Here is a 24,500-nt window from a genome sequence, read left to right as displayed (position 1 = left end):
CCATTGCTTTTCTGGAAGCAGTGATTAAACATGATGGATTCAGTTAGACATTTATGTCTTTTCCCTCTCAGAACCCCACTGACATAACCATTAAGTAATTGAAATTGCATTAACTAAAAAGGCCAAGATTGGGAGAGTACGTAATTATGATTGAGAGATTGAAAAAAAAAATCTTAAAGATAGGAAGTAGATGGTGCTCTGATAGCAGAAGGAGCTCCACCCTAAGTGCTATAATGGGGAAAGCCGCTTCTTCCTCCTGGGTCCCAGAAAAGGTCAGGATTTGGAAGCATCAGGTTCTACGGGAGGTAGAGGTTACAGAGGTTCATGTTTACACATGAAATAAGAGGGTCAGTCTTTTAAGTTGAAATGGGGCCTAGACTCAGGGTCATAAGACCCACCTGAGGGCATGGAGTCAGGCCTGAAAAGAGGGAAATTAGGTGAAAGTGAAAGCCTCTGGTCCCCAGCCCACCTCCCCCACCTCTTCCCTGGTCACTGGCAGCCAGGTATGTGTGTCCCAGATAGGAGAAATGAGTAGTCAGCAAGGAAAGGCTTGAAGGTACCAACGTTTTGCTCTCCCAGTGAAACAGCCCAATCTCTATCCAGTCATCTGACAGTAAAACCCTCCAAACTTACCTGCTCCACCCACACGTAAAGAGCTGCTTTTAGACTTTTTCATTCCTTGCTCTTGATGATCAGGCAGCAGTTTGAAGAAAGTTTCTATAGTAAAAGAGAGAGCCCAAAGTAAAAAAGCTAGAACTTTCAGGGAATAAGAAAAACACACTAAAACCACAGTATCCTCAGGAAGAAGAGCAGAGATTGCATTGAAGTATGTCATAAAAACAGTCACACTTAAAAAGAGTAATCAGAATAATATGTTAAGTAAACTCATGTGAAAAATGGGAGAGATGAAACAAAGAATCATCCAGAATTAATCCAGAAGATGCAACGCCTGACTAGTAGGAGTTCCGCAAGAGAGAAAGCAGAGGGAACAACAGAAGAAAATGTTTCACTGAAGGAATGAGATTCCAGGTTAATTGGCCCACCTAAAATCAAACATAGTAAGGAAAAAGTCCACACCAGAGCATGTCATGTGAAATTTCAGAACACCAGAGGTGAAGTAAAGAAGATCCAGAAAGGTTCCAAGAGGCAAAAAGCAGCCACATATAAAGTGTGAAAATGGAATTGCTTTGGACCCTTCCACTGCAACATTGGAAGCTAAAAGAAATGGAAGCATTGCCTTCAAAACTCAGGCTGAAATCATTCGTCAACCTAAAATACTAAACTTAGCCAAACTGTAAGTATGTGAGTAAAGGCTGAATACCATCAGATATGCAAGAATGAGGAGGAACCCAAGATTATCTTTCTTAGAAACTTCTTAGAAATGCACTTTCTTAGAAAGTTCAGGAGGATATACTTCACCAGGACAAGGACATGAAGCCAGCAGGGAGATCCAGCTCAGAATGGCAGAAGTCTAGGGGGTGGTGAGGGAAGACCAAGACAGCAGTCAGTATGTGATGGCACTGCCCTCCCGGGAGGACCAGGGAACAAGTGAGGGGCTCTGTAAGTGAGCTCACGACGCTGTCAGAGCAGGGAAGAAACAGCTCTGAAATTCATAGCTTCCTAAGCCTTTTGTAGAAATGAGAGGCAAGAAACTGTAAGATCCATGAGTGTAAGTAAGGGTTTTTGAGTTTTCTGATTTTTTTCCCCGGTGCCCAGAATAGTGCCTAGCACATGGGGTGCAGTATGTGCTCTTTTAATGACTTAATTAAAGGAAACCTAGTTACTGGAAGGAGAGAACTCGCCTTCCCTGTGAGTAGGGCTCCCAGAGAGGAGTGAGGCAGGAGATGGCTGTTTTTAATTTCCAGACTTTTAGTAACATTTCACTTTAAAACTATACACAAGTATTATGTTGGTTAAAATTACTTTTGCAAGAAAATTTAACATCTCAAAGTAGTACTCTCAAATGTGTAAATTTGTACACTTGAATAATTTGTATAAGAAACCATTTGTCAAAAGACAGTGCTGTAAAATAAATTTGAAAGTAAAATTGTAAGAAGTAGATGTGATATAGCTTATCTTGAAGAGAACTCTTCAAGGTTTGAGAATTCGTTAGAATGATTCGCACACCTCAGGAAAAACATATTTATTGGCATTTGTCGGTTTGTTAGATAGGCATCAATTCAGGCACAGCCCAGTGGAGGAGGGTGAGGTATGGGGATGGGCCTCCCTCCCAGCACCTTCATGCCACCACCTGCCCAGGAGCTCTCTGAACCTCATCCTTTTAGGTTTTTTGTGGAGGTTTTATTACATAAGCATGATTTATTAAAGCATTGTCCATTGATGATCAACTCAATCTCCAGCTCCTCTTTCCTCCCCAGAGGGCCGAGGTCCGCTCTCGCCACATGGTGAAGGCTCCCACAGCACAGCCCCTGTCCCAAGGCTCTCTAGCCTGCTCCTCTTCCCGCAGTTACCTCCTTGGTTTATGAAAGACACCTTTATCACTAAGGAAATCACAGGGGCTTGGAGCTCTGTGCCAGGAACCTGGGATGAAGACCACATATGTTTGGTTTTTCTTTAAATTAGGCCACAGTTAAGTTCTGGGAATGTCTAGCTAGCAGAGGTCCAGGCCTTGTGCTAGGCACCAGGATCCTCTGGTGAGTGACATAGCAGAGCCCTGCTTTGTTGACAGGAGGCAGGCAGCCAACACAGAGACAGAGAAAGAGCATCCCACTCAGTGGGATGGTGCCACCCAGGAGACAGCACACTGAGAGAGACGGGGTCCACTAGATGGGGGTGCTTGGGGAACGTTGCTGAGGAGATAGTGTTGAATGAAACCTGAGGTACAAGGAAAGCCAGCAGTGTGACAAGCCAGGATGGGAGTGGCAGGTGCTGGGAGCAGGGAAGAGAATGGGGCCCAAGGGCCAGGTACAGTGAGGCGGTGTCTTGGTGTGGGTCTTGATGAGTTGGGCTGCTCTGAAGAATGGACTGTGGCCCCACACTCAGGGACAGCGGTGTGGACAGACACAGGATTTGTTTGGTGTAGGAGACTGGACTAGGCTGGCGGAGTGAATGTGGAGATGGACAGAAGGGAGTTGAGGATGGACGTGGAGCTGATTGGCTTTAGAAACAGGGTGGGTGGTGATGCCCCTTCCTAGACCAGGATGATCCTGGAGGGTAGGGTCAAAAAGAGTTCTGTTGTGCATTTGTTAAATCGAGTGTGTTTATTGGGCAGTCTCATGGAGATTCAGAGGCAGCACTTGGATCTGAGCTGAAGAAAAAATTTGAGTCGAATGGTAATAGAAAAGAGAGCCCAGGACTCAGCTCTGGGGAATTGCAATCCCAGCAGGACAGATTCAGAATGACAGGAGCCAGAGAAGTGGCTGGTGACCAGGAGGAAGAGTAGCAGAGTGCAGGGTGCAGAGACTGCAGGAGTGAGAACAGAGAAATGCCCACCATCTTTGGGTGCACAGAGGGTGGGGACCTTGACTGGCTTTTGGGGAGTAGCAGAGATGGACACCAGGTTGGGGGTGAAGAAGCGGAAGCCACAGGTAAGGACAGCTCTTTCAGAAAGTCAGATGTGGAGCCAGGCATGATGGCTCATGCCTGTAATCCCAGGACTTTGGGAGGCTGAGGTGGGTGGATCACCTGGCCAACGTGGTGAAACCTCATCTCTATTAAAAATATAAAAATTAGCTGGGCATGGTGGCAGGCGCCTATAATCCCAGCTACTCGGGAGGCTGAGGCAGGAGAATCGCTTGAACCTGGGAGGCGGAGGTTGCAGTGAGATGAGATCGCGCCATCGCACTCCAGCCTGGGAAGCAAGAGTGAAACTCTGTCTCAGAAAAAGTCGGATGAAGAGCAGACTGTGGGACAGTAGCTGAGAGGATTGTGCAGCAAGCATATTTCTGTTTTGTGTTTTTTAAATGGGAGGTACTAGAGCCAATTTATTTTATTTTGCTAATGGGAAAAATCCTGACCTCCTGGCCTTTTTTTTTTTTTGAGATAGGGTCTTGTTCTGTTGCCAGGATTGGAGCACAGTGGCATGATTATAGCTCACCATCACCTCGAACTCATGGGCTCAAGCAGTCTTCCTGCGTCAGCCTCCTGAGTAGCTGGGATTCCAGGTGTGAACTGCCACACTGGGCTAATTTTTTATAGAGATAGGGTCTCTCTCTCTGTTACCCAGGCTGGTCTCAAACTCCTGGTTTTAAGCAGTCCTCCCTCCTGGGCCTCCTAAAGTGCTGGGATTGCAGGTGTCTGGCCACTAATGGGAAAAATATGCCAAAGAGGGAGAGATTGCTAATGCAAGGGAGAACACCTATGACTGAAAGGCGTCTTCCTGAATGTGAGAGTGGGTATGACATGCTGGGACACTCAGTTTCCCCTATAATAATGGGGCAGGGATGCAGATGAGTGCAGGGCCGTGGCGACTATGGATTCCTGGCTAGGAGGTAAGACTTTCCATCAGGGCACTTCCCTTTCTGCCACCCCAAGAGATGGAGAGAACTGGAAGAGATGGAGAGAGTTATGACTAAGGGTGGCCAAGGCTGTGGGGTAGATGAGGAGCCCGCAGAGAAGCGAGTGGATTGCTGAGCCCCTTAGTGTCCATCTAGGAGTGGTGCTGGCTGCCTTCCGCCTGCAGACAGCTCGCCCTGCCGGGAATTCTCGAAGGAGACATCCATCAGAGAGCTGCATCCGCTGCGAGGGAATCTCCTACTTGTCTCAGTGATGTGATTTCAGGCAGAATAGCTCCTCACACGTGTGTTCAGATATCTTTGAGTCATTTCTCTGTTAAACCAATGCCTGTCCCTGTGTTGTGGTTTACAAAGCAAGCATGGGTATTTTTTTCATGGGAGGATGGGATACAGTAAAGGGGCTCAATTGGTTGAAAGTAAAACCAGTGTAATTCTTCCAGGTCCGTGACGAGAAGTTATTACCGAGGCGCGGCTGGGGCTCTCCTTGTCTATGATATCACCAGGTAATGCCAGCTCCCCATGGTGAAGGAGGCTGCTCAGTGCTCTGCAGCCCAAAAGCTGGTCTTGGTGAGGTGCCCTCCATGCAGTGTGTGCTTTGTATGTCTGGAGACCATGGTGTGACTGGCATCCAGGAAGCCCATTAGCCCTTCGATCTGAGGTCTCAGAGGTCTTCAAACAAGCCCCTACCACTGCTTTCCCATGTAGATAAATGTGTTTGTAAGGTTTTAGGTAGATAAAGCACTCCATCCTGTTGCACTACATTTCTTCACCTGATGCTTGGACACTTTCCTTAAGGTTCACAAAGCTTTATGTGTGGAATTTATTAGAAGTGAGTTGAGACAGGGTGAGGACACGGACTCTGGGCTGAGACTACTTGGTTCAAATCCCAGTTGTAGTCACTAGCTGCCTGGTGCTCAGAGGCCAGGTGCTTCAGCTGCCTGGGCCTTAGTTTCCTTGTCTGTAAGATAGAGTTAGTAGTAATCACATGATCCTCATGAGGTTATTGGCAAGCTTGAATTAGTTCATGTAAAGCACTTAGATAGTAGCTATTAGTGACATATGGCAATTTAACTGAAATAAAATTTGAAATTCTGTTCCTCGATTGCACTGGCCACATTTCAAGTCCTCAGTAACTACATGTGGCTGGTGACTACCAGCACAGATTATAGAACATTCTTATCCATGAGGAAATCCCATCCAGCAGCACTGATCTCAGTAGCAGCATCTTAGAAACGTGTCATGTAAATGGCATCATCTGGGGACCCTTTACGGGTAGGAACCTGTCCGGTGAGAGGATGGGTCACTCAGCCTGTTCCCCCATCGAATCTGTGTCCCTGGAGCCAGGTGTTCTGAGAGGAGGCAGGCAGCTTCCGACTCAGCCCTTTCTGCACTTGCCCAGGCAGTGAAAGACTCAGCCTGCTGAAGTGTGAAGTCATTAATCAGGCTAACAAAATGCCATGAGAATAGCTCTGTCCTTAGACACTTGAGAGCCAAAAACAGTAAGTCTGAGAGTTGGTCCTAGAGTCAGACAGACTTGGTCAAGGCCTGGCTTTGCCACTGGCTGCTGTGTGACCTAGGGCAACTTAATTAATCTCTCTGAGCCTTGGATTTCTCATGGGAAAGGGGAATAGTGACAGTCTGTGTCATGGAGTCCTTATAATCAATATTATGAAGGTCTTTAAAAGAAAGTGGTAGCACATTGCAAGGATTCATTAAGCGGCAGCAGTTAGCTACAAAGTCTTGCTTACCAGAGTCTAGTGCCTTGCACATGCTAAGAGCTCAATAGATATTTGTAAAATGAATGGAGGAACATCTGTTTCCTTTTGCCCTGTGACTGGGCAAACAAAAATGACAAAATGTCTGACATCGTCTCATTTTACTGGAAACAAAACGAAACAGACTCTATGGGTATGGTATATACTTGGTGCATTCATGATGTCTGAGTTACTTAAAAGTGTTGGTGCCATTACCCTGAAATGTTGACAAGCGGTATGAGTAGTGAGAATGACTGGAAAGAATTGCTAGTTTTATAAAATACATGTATTATTTTCACAATCTTATATTACGCAGCCGAGAAACCTACAATGCGCTTACTAATTGGTTAACAGATGCCCGAATGCTAGCGAGTCAGAACATTGTGATCATCCTCTGTGGAAACAAGAAGGACCTGGATGCAGATCGTGAAGTCACTTTCTTAGAAGCCTCCAGATTTGCTCAAGAAAATGGCAAGTGACCTTTTACTTCTGACTGTTTTTCAAATGGCATATTTGAGGGTAATAGCATTTCTTTGAATTAGAATTTTGAGATTAAACTAGATTTAGGAAATGTGGAATTTCCCATTGTTTTTACTATAAGTTAGATCTAGTTAGCATATTTTTATTATATTGCATTCTGCCTACAGAAGTTGCTATGATGATAAAAGCAAGGGTGGTAACATTACGTAATGACTTTCAGCCTAGGGTCTTTGAATGTTAGAGATCTTGGGCTAAAGTGAAACTTATAACAATAATATCTAAAGGCACTAACCAAATGGTGTCATTTTTTTTAATGTATTTTGAAGGAAAGTTGGTGAAATATTAGCCCTAAATAGAGAGGGAAGCACAAGAGGAAATACTTGGCTTATTGGCTTTATTTTACTTTTCTAAATTTAAGTCATTTGGTTATAGGTGGTGACTTTGAAGCTTTTTTTTGAATTTCCATATTGGATACATGAAAATGCCACATAAAATTAATGGTTGCTTAATTAATTGATAAGAGAATGATGTTAAAAATTCAGACATTTTAAATAACTAATTTTTAGAATGAATGACTAGAATATTCTAATAACAATATTTGATTGGACTCTAGGATTACCAAATTGTATTGTAACTTGACTAGTTTCTTGCTAAGAAAATAAACATGAGAGAAATCCATATGCCATCATGACAGTGTCTAAAAAGCTGTTTGGAACTCAGAAGTTTAGAATGTCAACAGAGATGAAAAGGAATTTAGATGTCATCTAAATTAACTCATTTTTACAAGTGAGGATGCAAGAGGCTGGAGAGGCCATGGTTTGCTGAGAGAGCAAGCAGAACAGGCCTTTCTGCTGAGATGAACAAACCACTCTGGTGGGTAAAAAGAGTATTAATGCCTATAGTATCTCTTCATGGGCTGTATGACAAATTGCAATATAGTCCCCTAAAAGATGTAAGCACTTGTTGATCATATTTTTGGTGACACTCAGATCATTTGAAGAAGGACATTGCGACTTTCCCTGAAATCAATGGCAGGGCCATTTTGGCAAGCTGGCTGCTTCCTGATGGGCTGTCATTCAGCTGGGGAAGCCTGGCTGCTTGCGTAGCCCCTGCCGCAGGTTAAATGCTAGCACATGAGAGCAGTTAGTTTTCAGAAAAGGCTACAATTAGAACTTCTAACCTTTAAAAAACACATAGTGGTATATATTGATTTTAGACTTACAGGAATATATGGTTTTAGGTCATAAATTTTATTTTATCTGCTCTTCTAAGAGAATGCTACACAGGCTTTTAGTAAGTGAAAATTATGATCGTCTTCTAAATATGACTTTGTATTTTGTTGATGTCCATTTTAGAGCTGATGTTTTTGGAAACAAGTGCGCTAACAGGGGAGAATGTAGAAGAGGCTTTTGTACAGTGTGCAAGAAAAATACTTAACAAAATTGAATCAGGTAAAAGCGTTTCCGTTCATCAACTTTTCTTCTGCATATTTTATACTCTAGCTCAGTAAATCACCTTTTAATATTTTCAGGAGTGATTTAGTAAAGAGTATTCTCTCTGCACCTGCCAACCTAAAATCACCACATATGGGTTCAAAGGTCATGTTCTCCTGGCTGAGGTGAAAGCACCCTCCTTATCTGGATGGTTTCCATGGTGATGGAAGCAATGGGCACACCAGCTCAGCTGTGGAAGGGCAGTCAAGGTTTTCAGGGAGTGTTTGCATTTAGAACCATAGTCTTTTTTGGGTCCTTCACCAAAAGGAGGAAGAATAGGCCTTTGTCCACTCTGTCAACAGCACACTAATTCTGTTGGGCCAGTGGTCAAGTGTAAGGGAGTTACAGGTACATCGTGTAGTGTTGGTAGTTGCAGATCGGGCATCATGGAACTATGCAGTCCAGAGTAACTATTTCTGAAGCTCACCAAGCATGCTTCAATTATTAAATGCCTCATTTTTGTATTTGTTGCTTCAGTAAAAATAATTTAAAATAATCCTAATGTAGGCAGCTGATGAAATACTATGTAGTTGTCATTTACTAAAATAACTATATGTGGGCATCACCTTTTAATTGATTCATTCAAACATCTAAATGCCTATTCTTTGTCAGATACTGAAATACAAAAATGAATAAATCACACCTTTTGCCCACCCAAGAAACTGTCTTTCATGGGAGACAGTCAAAGGATAATTATAATGTCATGAGGCTGATATAGTAATTCAGACATGCACAGGCTTAGGGTAACGTGAAGAAGGAGACCTATCCCAGCCAGAGGATGGAGGAGGTGTCAGGGAGGGCTTCCAGAAGATGTTAGATGAGCTCAATCTTTCAGAATATAAGGAAGAGTGACCTAGCCAGGGGAGTGAGGAGGAGGGAATAGCAGGAGAAAAGGTTGAAGAAAGGCAGGAGCCAGCCAGTCCTGATTCAGGATCTAGAACTTTATCTTGTAGCTTACCAATTCTCAACCCTGGGTGAGCACTAGAGACACTGGGATGCATTAAAAGTTCTAATTCCAGGCCCCGCCTCTGGAGACACTGAACTAATTGGGCTGAAGTATTGTGGAGGCATCAGAGTTTCTAAATGTTCACTTGTGCGATGCTAATGTTCATCTTAGATTGTGAACCACTGCTGCAGGTGGTGGGTCATCAGCAGGTTTGTGATGTGATCAGGTTGTAACTTGAGATAAATCATGTTTGCAGGGGTTATGTTGAAAACAGATTGAAGGGAGGACAGGGCTAGAGGCCAAGATACCAATTCTAAGGCATTTTTTAGTAATCCTAGTAAGAGATAACTGATTAATGCTTTAACAAGGATGTGAAAGCAGAGATGGAGAGAGAGATAGATCTAAGATATATATAGGCAGTAGCATCTTATGACTGATATGCTCACTAGTGGGACAGGGCAACTGATTCCTAGATGGGAGAGGGTGAGGATGAGGGGCCAGCAGGGGAGGAAGAACCAAGGATGATGCAGTCACACTGGGGTTTCTAGACAGAGATGCGATGCAACCAGAGGAGAAGCAGGGAGTGTGAGTGAATGAAGGTGGCTCTGTTGTGAACGTGCGGCCTTTGCAGTAACACTGGGACACACACATGGAGTTATCTAGTGAGCTTGGGGAAGAGTTCCTGGCTGGCAGTGTACATTTAGGAACTATCAATATTTAGGAACAGCTAAAACTGTGGAAGGAATGTGATCATCCAGAGAACAGTCTGTTGAAGGAGAGCAGTGATCAGCAGAACCCTGGAGATGAAGGATAAGCAGAGGAAGAGAAATCTACAAAAAGATGAAAAAGGAAATGGGTGGAAATGTGTGAAGAAAATTAAGGGAATGTGGGTGTCACTTAAACCCTAATTATAAGCAAGTCAAAGAAGTGTTCGTTATGTAATGTAATAGTAACAGAGGGAAGTCTCATAAACTAAGAACAGAGCTGAAAAACACATATTGGGATGGGGAATAGAAAGTTAGTGATCATCTTGATCAGGAACAATTTTAGCAGAATTATGAAGGTAGAAGATGACTGGCTGTCCATAAGGAAGAAGTAGAGGGTAAGAAAGCAGAGTGTCCACTCCTCTCCTGAGGAAGCCCACGCTGGCACTGTAAGGTGCAAAGGGTTAAAGTCGGGGATATGGGTGATGGGAGAGATTCCAGCATGTTTAAATGCCGAGGGGGAAGGAGAGAAGAATGGGCGAAGAGAGGGCAGGGAAGAAGGAGGGTGCTGGGTGAAGTAGGAGGGAGGAGAGTCGGGCCCAGGTGGAAGAGTTGGGTGTCAACAGAAGTGGACACGACATCCTTTTGGTTTTTTTTTTAATCAGAAAGAAAAAAGAATTACTAAGCTTGATACAAAAACCAAAACTGTAACATAAATCATTACATTTGGCTTGCTGTTGAGTATTATTAAGCTCAACACATGCGCGGTTGTATTTACATGACCTTGCTACTTTAATCTTGTATTCCTTGAATGCATCAGAATAACGACTCATAAAATTTTCAAGATGTGTTTTTTCTAAGATCATCAAAATCATAAGTATCTCTAGGTGAAAAAAAATAAGGGTATAAATTAGGATTATTCAACCGTACTTTTCATTTTTTTAAAATGGGTAATACATTTTAAAACCATTCTTTTCTTCCCCCTTTTTTTTTTGGGACGGAGTTTCGCTCTTGTTACCCAGGCTGGAGTGCAATGGCGCGATCTCGGCTCACCGCAACCTCCGCCTCCTGGGTTCAGGCAATTCTCCTGCCTCAGCCTCCTGAGTAGCTGGGATTATAGGCACGCGCCACCATGCCCAGCTAATTTTTTGTATTTTTAGTAGAGACGGGGTTTCACCATGTTGACCAGGATGGTCTCGATCTCTTGACCTCGTGATCCACCCGCCTCGGCCTCCCAAAGTGCTGGGATTACAGGCTTGAGCCACCGCGTCCGGCCCCTTCTTCCCCTTTTTTATATAAAATTTACCATATGATAGACCATGCTTTGCTTTTTTACTTACTATTCTAAAGCCCTTCATTACAAATCAGCATATAGTTTCTATATATACACATAATACATAATGTGCACATATATAATACATAATATATATAATGTGTGTGTGTGATGTGTAATATGGCTTGAGTATCCCTAATCCAAAATATTCCAAAATCTAAAATGTTTTAATTGCCAACATTGCCACTGAAAGGAAAAGCTCATTGGAGCATTTCAAATTTCAGATTTTTCAGATTAGGGATACTGAACTGTTAATTATAATGCAAATATTTCAAAATCTGAAAAAATCCAAAATACTTCTGGTTTCAAATATTTTGGATAAGGATTGCTCAACCTATATTTCACATATGTGTTACCATAATTTATGTAACCAGTCTACTTTGGATATTTGGGTTGTTCCCAGTATTTTGCTATTATAAGTAATGTTAGAGTAAATAATTTTATATATATGTATTTTTACATGTGCTTGAGTCTGTGTGTCAGACAAATGCCCAGAAGTGGAATTGCGGGGTCAAAGAACATAAGCATTTGGGCTGTTGGTATAGAGGCTGTCACATTTTCTCCTAGTGGTGGACTTATTTCACTAAAGCCATGTCCACAGCATGTATTATCATACTTGGACTTTTGGCCAGTCCAAGAAGTGAAAAATGGTATCTTTGTAATTTAGTTTTAAATTATTTTATATAAATAATACATTCACATAATTTGAAATTCAAGAAGTATGAAAAGTTCCCATGTTACCATACAGTGAAAAGTTCCCATGTTACCACCCCCTGCTGTCCCTGGCCATCCAGAACGCCGCCTCTGAATCAACTGTTCCTTATGTATCCTGCTAGAGATATTTCGTGCCTGGGCAAGCAAACATATATTTGTTTTTTTTTCCTCTGTTATTCAGAATGGCTGGATATATACACAGTGTTCTGTACTTTGCTTTTTTTTTTTTTTTTAATCTATTTTTGGGATCACAGAAACATAAAACCTTTTTTAAAAGAATACTTGCTTGGTCCTCAGGTGAGCTGGACCCAGAAAGAATGGGCTCAGGTATTCAGTACGGAGATGCTGCCTTGAGACAGCTGAGGTCACCGCGGCGCGCACAGGCCCCGAACGCTCAGGAGTGTGGTTGTTAGGAGCCGTGGGAGAGCACACAGGTGGGTGCGGATACTCCCTGCCCTGAGTTCCTGGCAAGCTGAGTGCAGAGGCCCGTTAAAGCTTTGGGAAGCTGCAGTGTGAAAGAGAGAGGATCCCAGCCAGGTGCAGGGCTCTAGTTCCAGCACTTTGGGAGGCCAAGGTCGGCAGATCGCTTTAGCTCAGGAGTTCGAGACCAGTCTATCACCAGCATTGTGGTGAAACACCATCTCTACAAAATAGAAAAAGTTAGCCATGCAGTGGTGGCATGCACCTGTAGTCCCTAGTAACCTGTAGTTACTCGTGAACCTAAGACAGAAGAATCGCTTGAGCCTGGAAGGTAGAGGTTGCAGTAAGCCGAGGCCGCACCACTGCACTCCAGCCTGGGCAATAAAGTGAGACTCTGTCTCAAAAAAAAAAAAAAAAAAAAAAAAGAAAGAAAGAAAGAAAAAGAGGAGAATATTCCATAAGTTAATGTTGTATGTTCTAACTGAAAGAATTTACACTCTATAGGAAATTCTTATGCTCTTGTTCAGAAAGAAAGGGAAGGCAGGCGGTGGTTGACAGGAGAGGGTGAGATACCCTGATGCCTTACATCAGTGAGGAGCCTTTCCTGGATTGATTGAGGTCTAAATGAATGTGCCTTTTGCTAAAACAGGAGGCCCATTTACAAAACTGACAAATGTCTCCTTTTAACTTTTTAAAGCTTCCTCTTTTTCTCCGTTTACCACAGTAGACGTTTTATTTATAGTCAACATCATATAGTAGGCACAGGCAAGTATTAAAAGATGAGATATTCCCGAATTCTCTTTTAGGCTTTAAGCTATATTTACTTTTGCATTTATAATTCTGCAGATTTCTAAATTGTTCTTAATATTTTTTAGGTGTTCATACAGTGGCATTTGGGACACAATCGTTGGAACCTGAAGAATCTGAAGTTTTTTACCACCATCCTTTTCTACTCTGTCTGGAAGTAGATCTTTATGGGGAAAAGAGAATTTGGGGTGTTCTGCAAGCTGGTCAAAGTGGCACAGCAAATCATATAAATCGAATTAAATGGACAACACCGTTAGATGTGTACGTGTATGTAAAAATTTTCTGTTCCATATTTTCCTTTCTCTTTCAGTTTAAAACATGCTATGTACGTATGTCCTGTAGCCCAGCGCAGCTCCACAGCATGGGATCTGATGTACGATATGATACAATGTGGCACTAAATGCAGTTTCAGATTTTATTTTTTTTAATCCTATGAACTAAAATTGTCGATTGTGAGGTGTGCTTTTCTCGTTGTGTCGGTTATATTGCATAATTGGTTATATTTATGACCTGACATTCAAAGACTCTGGCATTGTTAGCCAGCGTGTTTCTTATTTAATTCTGTTTACTACATTCTACATGGTGTTTACGTGACCCACACTCGAAGTATTAGATCAGTAGACATTCACTAACATACCAAAATAAAACGAAAAATGGAGTTTTTCCATGAACTTTATACTGTCCAGCTCTGTTGATTTTAAGTCATCTTCGTCCAGGTCAACTGAGGAAGTATATCTGGAGTACCTGCTCTGTTTTAGGCTAAGAAGCTAGCACTAAGGCTGCTGGTACCTTTGCCCAACCTTCTGAGCTACTAATTCTCTCAGCGGTTGATAAAATACAATAGACCATGTAAGCTGGGGCTGCTCATCCGTTTCCAGTTTGCTGGTCTGTCTGGTCTCCCTTCTAGAAGACACATTGTTTATACTGTGCTTTTTCTGGAATTCAGTATAATGGCACCACTGCCTATTTTTCACATCTTTTGTTTCCTGTTCATTTTAAGGAAACCTAACTAAATCCAGTTAATGTTAAAAGGACACCACTCATTAAGAAATTTCTTTATGGCTTCTGCTGACTACTTAAATGCCTTACTACAGTTATCAAGTTGACATGTTTTTAATTCATATAAGGTATATTGAAGTATATATTGTATTACAAAGACTTGTTCTTATATTTTAAAATGTCAATGCAAAAAATATATGGTGGAACCTTTCTTTAAAGTTGAAATGCAGTATTAAAATTAAGTCTGAAAGTTTAAAAAGCTTTCTTCACCTTATATATGTTCTTCCACTGTGACTTTTTCGTTGAAGACTAGTAAATTAACTTTTAGTTAGAAGATGCCTACTGCTTTTGTTGTTTATTTTAATCAGCAGAGCAGAGACACATAAAAACTCTGGGAAGTGACTAGGATAAAAATATCAGTATGTATCTGTTTTAGATATTTTAAGTTTTGCTTTTTTTATGCCTTGAATATTTTATTTCAGAAAGTATCTGAAGCAAATTCTCAGACTGAACTACTTCTTAGACCTCACTGTAAGAATGTTTTATTCAATGTCTCATTTATGGTAGATTTGCAAGCTGCTCATTTTTGAACAGCTTTTTGCATGGGATAGGAGCATGTCTATTCTAACACATCAGCTTATTCAAAAGCCAGAATTTTAAAAACAAGATACATGTAAAGTTGTTTTATAAACGATCCTGTTAATTAAACCACAGACACCATATATCCTTCTGCATCCTTTGACCAATAAAAGTTGCTGGAGAACCAAACCATGGTGGTTCTTAATAAGGCTTTGCCTTTAGGGAGAATGAGGAGGGGAGATAATTTGGTATTGTTCAGGCTAGTAATAAATGTTAAGTTTCAGTTTCCCACAACTCATTACGTTTTCAGGAAGCTCTTAATTTAGATTTCTAGGAAAGTAATTATTCAGTCTTCTATAAAAGATTATGAAGACCATTTAAACTAGAGATTGTAATTTATTCCTGTACAGTCCAGGATTTAAGTGAAAATGAGAACATCACAATTTGGGAATCTGTAATGGTTTTGTTGAAAACATTACTTGTGGCTTGTTATAAGAGTTGCTGAATTCAAGAACATTGATTCCTAGCAGATCAATAATAGTATTTAAGGAATCTGTTGCTAAAATTAGAAACCTAAATGATTTGTAATTTGTACTGTGACATAGCAGATGATGTTTCTTCATTTTCTGTCATCTTTTTATGTTTTTGGAGAGGCAAATTAGAGGTGCTTTTAAAAACCCTGTGAATTTTTAATATTTTGTGGTGCTATTTGTGAAGCATCTCTTTCCTGATCCATCTAACTACTCACGTACATAAAATCTGAGTCTGCCCTACTTGGTGACTTGGTTACTTCCCTATTGCATTTATTTCTTTAAAGGGTTGTTTAGAATTTTAGAGGAATTTATCTGAGAACACAAGATCTACCATTTTCAGTAGGACAAGTGATCAAATTGTTGGCCACCACCCTCACAGGTCAGAAAACACTACCTACTGATAGAAAATAATGTGGTTAGGGAATCTGTTTTTTCTTTTAAAAGAGCATTTATATATTTTTTCCCCTTCATATATCCCCTTCATTTTTTTTTCTCTTTTTTTTTTATTTTTTATTTTATTTTTTGTAGAGACACGGTCTGACTATGTTGCCTAGGCTGGTCTCAAACTCCTGGCCTCAAGGAATCCTTCCATCTCAGCCTCCCCAAAGTGCTGGGATTACAACAGGAATGAGCCACCATGCCTAGCCCACCCAGATTCTCCCTTTATATACTTGTAAATTTTTTATAATGGAGATTTTCAAATATGCACAAATATAGAGAAAAATAGCCTTATGAGCCACTATATCAGCCGGCTTTAACAATTGCCTACATTAAGCCGTGCGCAGTGGCTCACGCCTGTAATCCCAGCACTGTGGGAGGCCGAGGCGGGTGGATCACGAGGTCAAGAGATCGAGACCATCCTGGTCAACACGGTGAAACCCCGTCTCTACTAAAAATACAAAAAATTAGCTGGGCATGGTGGCACATGCCTGTAATCCCAGCTACTCAGGAGGCTGAGGCAGGAGAATTGCCTGAACTCAGGAGGCGGAGGTTGCGGTGAGCTGAGATTACGCCATTGCACTCCAGCCTGGGTAAGAAGAGCGAAACTCCTTCTCAAAAAAAAACAATTGCCTATATTATGCCATCTTGTTTTCTTTATCTTTACCCAACCTCTTCATGCTATAGTAGTTGAAAATATTCACAGCATCTGTCATTTCACCCAAGAATAGGTCAGGGCCGGGCAGAGTGGCTCACGCCTGTAATCCCAGCACTTTGGGAGGCCAAAGTGGGTGGATCACTTGAAGTCAGGAGTTCGAGACCAGCCTAGCCAACATGGTATAACTCCGTCTCTACTGAAACACAAAAACTAGCCAGGCATGGTGGTAGTCCAGCTACTCATGAGGCTGAGGCAGAATCGCTTGAACCTGGGAGGCAGAGGTTATAGTAAGCCGAGATTACGCCACTGCTCTCCAGCCTGGGCAGCAGAACAAGGCTACATCTCAAAACAGTATATTAAAAATTAAAAAAAAAGGTCAGTATGCATCTCTGACAATAGCATTTTTAAAAATTTTTATGAAATTTCTGTACCATTGGGGACTTACAAAGCCAAGGCTATTTATGTTTTTCATATCTTGCAGTCATATAAAGTTGGTTTTCTGGTATATACTAAAACAGCAAAATGTGTCTTTTATGAAGCATTGGAGGCAGTGACTTCCCAGCATGTGTCCAGTTGTACCAGAAGTGCTGTTCCTTAACCCAGAGGCAGTTGTACCTTTAGCAGGGACACCACGGTCATCAGCCTGCTGTCCACAGCCAGCATGGCTTTGGAGGGCTGGTACCCCTTGTTGTACTGGTTTTAAAACACTCCTGCTGATGTAGTAACATGAGGTATATTTACTTTAAATCATCTCTACAAATTTGAAGATCTTATCTTCAATATGCTCTATTTTGAAGAAGTATTTTTCTGTAAAGGAAACATTTAACTTTGATGCATGCTTGTCGGGACCATCCGTAACTGTATATAAGGTGGCTTGAGCCATTCCTTTTTTTGTTTTTTGCTGCTATTTGTTTTGGCTAGTTTTGTTTTCAGAGACACAGTCTTGCCGTCACCCAGGCTGGAGTGCAGTGGCACAATCATACCTCATCACAGCCTCAGCCTCCTAGGCTCAAGCAGTTCCCCCACCTCAGCCTCCAGAGCAGCTGGGACTACAGGCATGCACCACTGCATCTGGCTAATTTTTTTTTTTTTTCTGTTTTGTCTCCATGTTTCCTAGGCTGGTCTCAAACTTTTGGCCTAAAACATTCCTCCCACCTTGGCCTCCCAAAACCTTGGGATTATAGGTGTGACCCATCACACCTCGCTCTCCGCGTCTTAAACTTGCTGAAGGGCTTTGTCAGGAACCTTCTGCGGAAAACTCAGTGAAAACTGGATAAGCCTGTGCTCTCAAAGCTCCTTTTCTAACGTCTTGATGCAATGAGTAAACTTCATTTTAAAGAAAAGTAGAGTGAAGAAAATAAAGTCCTTCATTTTTGAGTATTTTACATTCTAAAATGTCATGAAAATAATTGTTTACTAAATATTTAAGGACCAAGTAATGACTATATGATGGTAAAAATGCTAATTTCTGTATGTTTGGTGGGGATCCCTCAAATAATTTTAAATTGAATAGGAAATTGTATAATATGATTGATTTTAGGTGAATCTACCACATTATTACCTTTACAGAAAAGTCATCAGATTGGTTTGTGTAGCCATAAAGGTACTTATACTACCATGCCCTTATACTACTCTGACTTCCTGGGGGAAATAGTGCTTTTATGGGACACTCGTGCACATCTCTGAATGCCCCTGGCTTTCTCACAGTCTCTGTGGGGACTCTTGGGTTCCTCACCTGGAATGCTCCTCAGCCAGCCCTCCAAGTCTGTCGAGCTGAAGGCCTGCTGTTCTTTGGGGTGCAGTGCAAAATTTCTCTGCCGCGGTGCTTTCTCTCACCTCAGCATATGCAGATACCCAGTTCCCACGATTCTCTGTCTAGACCTCCTTTCTTGGTATTGATCTCATTGATGATTCCGTGTCCTTGTTTGTCTTCTCTACTGGGCTAAGACCTCCCTGGGACAGGGCTGCTTTGGTGTGCCTGATGGCCTGGCACACAGGAGGGACTTCAGTGCTTGTGGAAAAGATAAGTGATCACAGAGCTGACTGTGTCCCTGCGTCTTTCCAGGTTATCTGGGTATCGCAGGTGCCGTCTATCCACTGCAAGATCCCACTTTGCAAAATTTCCAGACAGGCAGTTAGAACCCTTTCTGCTCACTTTGTTTTTGAATATTGACTACAGTACATGTTGTACCTTCCAGGATTGATAGCTTACTAGATTTGAGCTTTATGTTTTGTTGTTAGGATTAGTATTTCTTGGGGATTCTATCTGTGTACTCTTAGCTGGCTCTTGGCACATCTCACAGCACAGCCTGTGAACAAGCGGTTATGCCTGCTGTGTTCTCCATTTTAGCAGGATTTGATATTGTAAGAATGGGGAGCTTAGGCTGGAGAGTTGTCAGATGCATTTAAGGATATAATTGTCCATAAACCTCTGATCTAAGGCCCAGCCATGATCAGCTGTTGTAGTATTTTATGATGCCTCATAAATGATTAGGGGTGAAATGTGTTGAATCTCTCACTTCTGTTAATTACACACTCTCAGTTACAGTTGACAAGTCCCCATGTAGAAGCAGAGGCCGGAGCTATAATTAGATCCTGGAAACTTAGTAACTCTGCCGCCTTTTCAAAGGAATAGAGGAATGGCAAATAGTTTTCCTACCCTAATTTTAAGACTCACTCTTTCACCTGACACTTAAGGCTGTTTTTATGTGTTTCTGATTTTCCAAATTTCAGCCCTATCTGAACTATAAGAACTTGACTCCTGCACTTGGAGGGCTTCCACTGTAAGAATCTGCGGTTGCCAAGGGCTCCTTTCACTGCATCTCCCATCCCTTGTCAAAGTATAGGACTAAATGCCCACCTTTCTTTTCTTCTTTAAAAAGCATAGTGTGTCAGAGAAACACTGGATAATATTTAGTTTAACAATAACCTATTTATAATACTATCCATTGAAATGTCTGTAATAGTGAAACCTTGAAGGGGCATAGCATATTTTACAACTGAAGAGTATTCTTATATTTAGCGTTGAATTTACCCTTCAGAACGACCCATTGCAGTGGTCATAGCAGATACTAGGCCCATCTCACAAATGAGGGGCCTGAGCCACCCAGGCAGGGGGTTGGCCCAAGGCCATACTTCGGGAGCAGACAGCAGCCCTGGGTGCAGGTCCCTCTGCCCGGCACAGTGGATGAGGAACATTTTATTATGAAAATTTCAAATATGCATTTGTTTTAAAAACTGTAAACAGTTCTGATTTTAATTGGTATAGGAGTATTTTCCATTTAAAAAAAAATTTTTTTTTTTTGAGACAGGGTCTCAGTGTGTCACCCAGGCAGGAGTACAATGGTGCAGTCATAGCTCACTGCAACCTCAAACTCCTGACCTCAAGCCGTCCTCCCATCTCAGCCTCTCAAGTAGCTGGGACTACAGGAGCATACCACCACCCCCAGCTAATTATTTTTTTTTTAGAGATAGGCTCTCATTATTTTGTCTAGGCCGATCTCAAACTCCTGGGCTCAAATGATCCTCCTGCCTCAGCCTCCTAAAGTGCTGGGATTACAGGCATATGCCAAGCGCCCAGCTAGTACTAAATAATCTGGAGTGGGGGGTAAGCTTATATCATCATTGTGAAACCATGTTTTGATTTTAAAAATCTTGCAAGTTTGGTAGCTTGCTTTTTTTTGACCCTGCTTCCAGCAAATTAAATTCAGTAAAAGTATTACAGGTGAGAATTACATGAGTGAAACCGCATGCCAATTGGCTTCCAGCAAATTAAATTCAGTAAAAGTATTACAGGTGAGAATTACGTGAGTGAAACCGCATGCCAATTGGTTTTCAGAATGCCTGTGGTAGTCTACTTGTCCTCAGCAGTTAAAGCAGTCTGGTACTGATATATTGTTGGTTAGAGCTTCCTGTCCTCAAGGTGAGAAGGTGCCTGTGAGGCCTTGGCAGGGAGGTAGTTCTCCACCCTATATAATTGAATCTGCCTTTCTAGCCACAGCAGTTAATGTGTTTATTCTGGTGGCATTCCTGTGCTGTCTGCCAATAAGCTATTGACCCACGCTAGCCCTCACCCGTGCTACTCATCTCTATTTTTTTTTTTTGAGATGGAATCTTGCTCTGTCACCCAGGCTGGAGAGCAATGGCTCGATCTCAGCTCACTGCAGCCTTCACCTCCCAGGTTCAAGTGATTCTCCTGCATTGGCCTCCTGAGTAGCTGGGATTACAGGCACCCGTCACCACACCCAGCTAATTTTTGTATTTTTAGTAGAGACGGGGTTTCACCATGTTGATGAGGCTGGTCTTGAACTCGTGACCTTGTAATCTGCCTGCCTCGGCCTCCCAAAGTGCTGGCATTACAGGCATGAGCCACCGCGCCCAGCCCTCTATTTATTTAACTTAGTCCTTGAGCAAGAGTAAAGAAAAACGTCATTATTCACTCATGAATTTAATATGTAACTATGCCATTATTCTACCACTGGCCATCCTCTTTTCCTCTTTTTTATTTCCAGGAGTAACTTTGGCTTTAAGTGCTAGCCTGTTGCTCCAGACTTCTACCATCTGTATTATGTCCTAGGAAGCATCTAGTGGCCTGAAGTTTAGGCATGGAGTCCGGTGTTTGTTCACAGGAACCTTCTGTGGGGATGATACTCTACTCTGGTTTGTTCCATACTAGGTGACATGCAGGTTTGTTCCATGCCTGGGTGACATTCCTTGAGCTGGGCTTCAAGGAAACATTTAGCTATGTGGTCATTGTAGAAAGCACAGATGACAAACGGGCTGAGTGTAAGTTATCCACAAGTGAGCACGGATTGGGGCCTGAGGGCGATGCGGAGGCAGGCCGGGTTGCCGTGCGTTGTCCGTAGAGTAGCATGGGAGGCTGTCCCAGGAGGCTGTTGGCAGCAAGTATGTGCTTGGTCCACACTTCCCAGGTTCTCCTCAAACACCAGACAGCAACCCGGACGCAGACGAACTCCCTAGTTCTTCTGAAATCCTGAAGCTCTAAAATAATGAGACAGAAATGGATGCAGCAGTTGTCACAGGTATTAGTCAATACCTAAGTGTTAAGAACGGTAAAACATGAACTAATAGCGATGTTAATTTTCACAAAATAGTCTTTTTTTTTTTTTTTGAGACAGAGGTTCTCTCTTGTTCCACAGGCTGGAGTGCAATGGCGTGATCTTGGCTCACTACAACTTCTACCTACTGGATTCAAACGATTTTCCTGCCTCAGCTTCCTGAGTAGAGGCGCTCACCACTACACCCGGCTAATTTTTATATTTTTAGTGGAGACAGGGTTTCACCATGTTGGCCAGGCTGATCTCGATCTTCTGACCTCAAGTGATCTACCCACATCGGCCTCCCCGAGTGCTGGATTACAGGCGTGAGCCACCGCACCCGGCCAAACTGGTTTGGACCATCTGTCATTAGTAAAATCAAAAGCATATGTGCACAGTAAAATTCCTGCAGGCTCACCTCCCACAGCCAGCCCCTTAGCCGTTGAACCGCTCACGTGAGAACCTCAGACGCACTTCTCTGAACACCCGTTTCCATATGAAAATACTTGAGGCAGGGTATCCTTCCATTTGTGGGTTTCTATTTTTATTTTTGAGACAGGGTCTCACTGTGTCTCCCAGCCTGAAGTTCAGTGGTGCAATCACAGCTCACTGCAGCCTCAACCTCCCGGGCTCAAGCCATCCTGTTACCTCAAACCTTCCAAGTTTCTGGGACTACAGTTGTGCATCACCATACCTGGCTAATTTTTTGGTTTTGTAGAGATGGAATTTCACTACGCTTCCCAGGCCAATCGCGAATTCCTGGGCTCCAGCAATCCTCCCACCTCAGCCTCCAAAAGTACTGGGATTACAGGCATGAGCCACAGCACCTGGCCCATTTGTGTTCTTAGCATGCTCTAAGACTATTCCACGCTTTCCTTTTTTGTGTTTCCCCCTGTCGAGGTCCAGTTTATGACTAGAAGCAGGCAGTGTGGATGTGACACAATCTGACCCGTGTCCTGCACCGGGTGAACACCCTTGTTCAGTACATTTGCACACATGGATATATCAGAAAACTTTTAGGTGTGAAATTGCTAAATCAAAGGCATACACCTTAGACATCAATAAAGCTAATTGCCCTCTGAAGAACTTGCACAGTTTACACTTCTACTTACAGAGTGGGAAGCCCAACTATTTAAAATGCCCAACTTTTAAAAGAGATTTAAGGTTTATATTTTGTCTTTATTAAATTTTAATGGCCACCAATTTTGTGGTAGCCATGAAGACTGTGTCCTTTTTTTCCACAAGTAGCAGCCGCACAGGCTTCTCGAACACCACATTATGGTGTACACGTCGTGGGAAACCCCAGCGACATCAGCCCCTGCTGTGGAAGAAAGTGGAGCAGAACCTGGGTCCAGAACAAGGGAAAGATGAAGTCAGACCTAGGGCTTTCGGAAACGCTGGATGAGCGTCAGCGGCAGTCTGAAGATGCTATACTGTGTATTTTATTGTTGGTTAACAGAATCGTGTTAAAATTCTATTCCTAGAAAAGGTTCATTGTTTTGGTGAAAATCCAAGATTTATACCTTATCATCCAAAAATTGCAGAGTTTTAAATATCGTAATGTGCCTGAGTCCCATTCCAGACCAGCAGGAAGTGGAGGGGCCCCGTGCTGTTCTCCTCCCCGAGGTCAGACAGTGGCATCCTGAGTAGGGGGGCTCCATGTAGGAGCCCAAAGAACATTCACTTACAGGACCCCCAGGTGGCTCAGTTATTAGTCTAGCTTAAGAATCACACAGCTGAGCATCTTCAGTGGGAGGGCATCTCTTTGAAGAGTGAGTGTTTGTACTTGTTTCTCTTGTTTTCTCTAGGATTTTTTTTAATGGTGAATGCATTCTTATGGTTTAGAAATCAAAGCTGCATGAAAAGGTGAACACTGAAGGCTCCCTTGCCATCCCATCACTCTATTTCTTCCCCTGGCCCTGCAGGTAACCACTGGTTAGTTTGCGAATCCTTCCAGAGCTCTGAATGTAGATACAGATATTTTTATTAGCCTTCCCTTTCTTAAAAGATAACATGTGACAGACACCATCTTTTGTACACCTAAACTCTATCTTGGAGATTTTTCCACTTCTTAGTACATTGAGAGCTTTCTCGTTAAAGGCTGCATAGGGTTCCATTTTGTAGAAATACTGTTTTCTTTAGCCAGTTTCTTATTGATGAACTGGGTCATATCCAGTTCTCTTCTGAGGTAATTGCAAAATAGTTTGGTTAATGACAGCATCCTTAATTTTTGTTTTCACTCATATTCTCCTCTCATCAGAAAAAGTAGTAATTTTCCTTCCTATTTAGTCTTTTCCCCACACATTGGCAGGAACCATTTAGAAAATTTGATGGAGGTGAGGAGCAAATCCAACAAGAGGTGTGCAAGACCTTTTATTCACAAAACCTTTAAATCCTGCTGAAATAAATATAGGAAGACCAGCCTAAACAGAGACATACTACATTTGGGGATAAAAAGACTCAATATTAGAAAGATGTTAATCCTCCAAAATTAGACAATTCAATGCAGTTTAATAAAACAGCCAAATTGAATTTAAAAATAAAATTTGACATGCTCACTTTAAAGTTCATATTTAGAAAATAACCAAGAAAAGAGAACAAGGTGGGCATCTGGAGATTTGGCCTCCCAGATATAAAATCAACTGTAAAATTGTAATAAAACAATACTGTGAGCTCAGGTATGGATAGACTGATCCATAGAAGAGCAGCATCTGGAAACCTTCCCATGTACCCATAGGAATTTTTTTTTTTAATGATGTAACACTTCATATCAGTAAAGACTGTTCACCAGATGGTGTTAAATCCATCTGCTACCCACTTGATTAAAAAAGGAAAGTTGGGCCAGGCAGGGGGGCTCATGCCTGAAATCCAGTACTTTGGGAAGCCAAGGCCAGCAGATGGCTTAAGACCAGGAATTCGAGACCAGCCTGGGCAACATGACAAAACCCCATCTCTACAAAAAATGCAAAAATTAGTCAGGCATGCTAGTGCATTCTTGTAGTCCCAGTTATAGAGAGGCTGAGGTGGGAGGATCACCTGAGCCCAGGGAGGCTGAGGCTGCAGTGAGCTGTGACTGCACCACTCTACTCCAGCCTGGGCAACAGAGTCAG

At 42.3% G+C, this 24,500-nt stretch overlaps 1 protein-coding gene across 3 annotated transcripts in view; it reads left to right on the top strand.

The window, feature by feature from the left end:
* The window catches only part of RAB4A (RAB4A, member RAS oncogene family), a 30,004-nt gene extending 15,111 nt beyond the window's left edge, over nt 1-14,893 (top strand). For 2 of the 3 annotated variants that reach the window (XM_032242381.1, XM_032242380.1), the window contains 5 exons: nt 4,916-4,978; nt 6,584-6,700; nt 8,065-8,160; nt 12,197-12,333; nt 13,195-14,893. In XM_032242381.1, coding sequence (XP_032098272.1) covers nt 4,966-4,978; nt 6,584-6,700; nt 8,065-8,160; nt 12,197-12,312 — 342 coding nt within the window. In that variant the 5' untranslated portion in view covers nt 4,916-4,965 and the 3' untranslated portion in view covers nt 12,313-12,333; nt 13,195-14,893. Of the gene's footprint in view, nt 1-4,915; nt 4,979-6,545; nt 6,701-8,064; nt 8,161-12,196; nt 12,334-13,194 lie in introns of all 3 variants that reach the window. The other variant, XM_032242379.1, reaches the window with a different exon arrangement.
* Nucleotides 14,894-24,500: the final 9,607 nt, after the last annotated feature.

Source organism: Sapajus apella, unplaced genomic scaffold, assembly GCF_009761245.1.
Source record: "Sapajus apella isolate SASKATOON/1434 unplaced genomic scaffold, GSC_monkey_1.0 scaffold49, whole genome shotgun sequence".
NCBI classification, from domain to species: Eukaryota; Metazoa; Chordata; class Mammalia; order Primates; family Cebidae; genus Sapajus; species Sapajus apella.
Note: the sequence above shows the minus strand (reverse complement) of the source record. Positions and strands in the feature narration are given on the sequence as shown.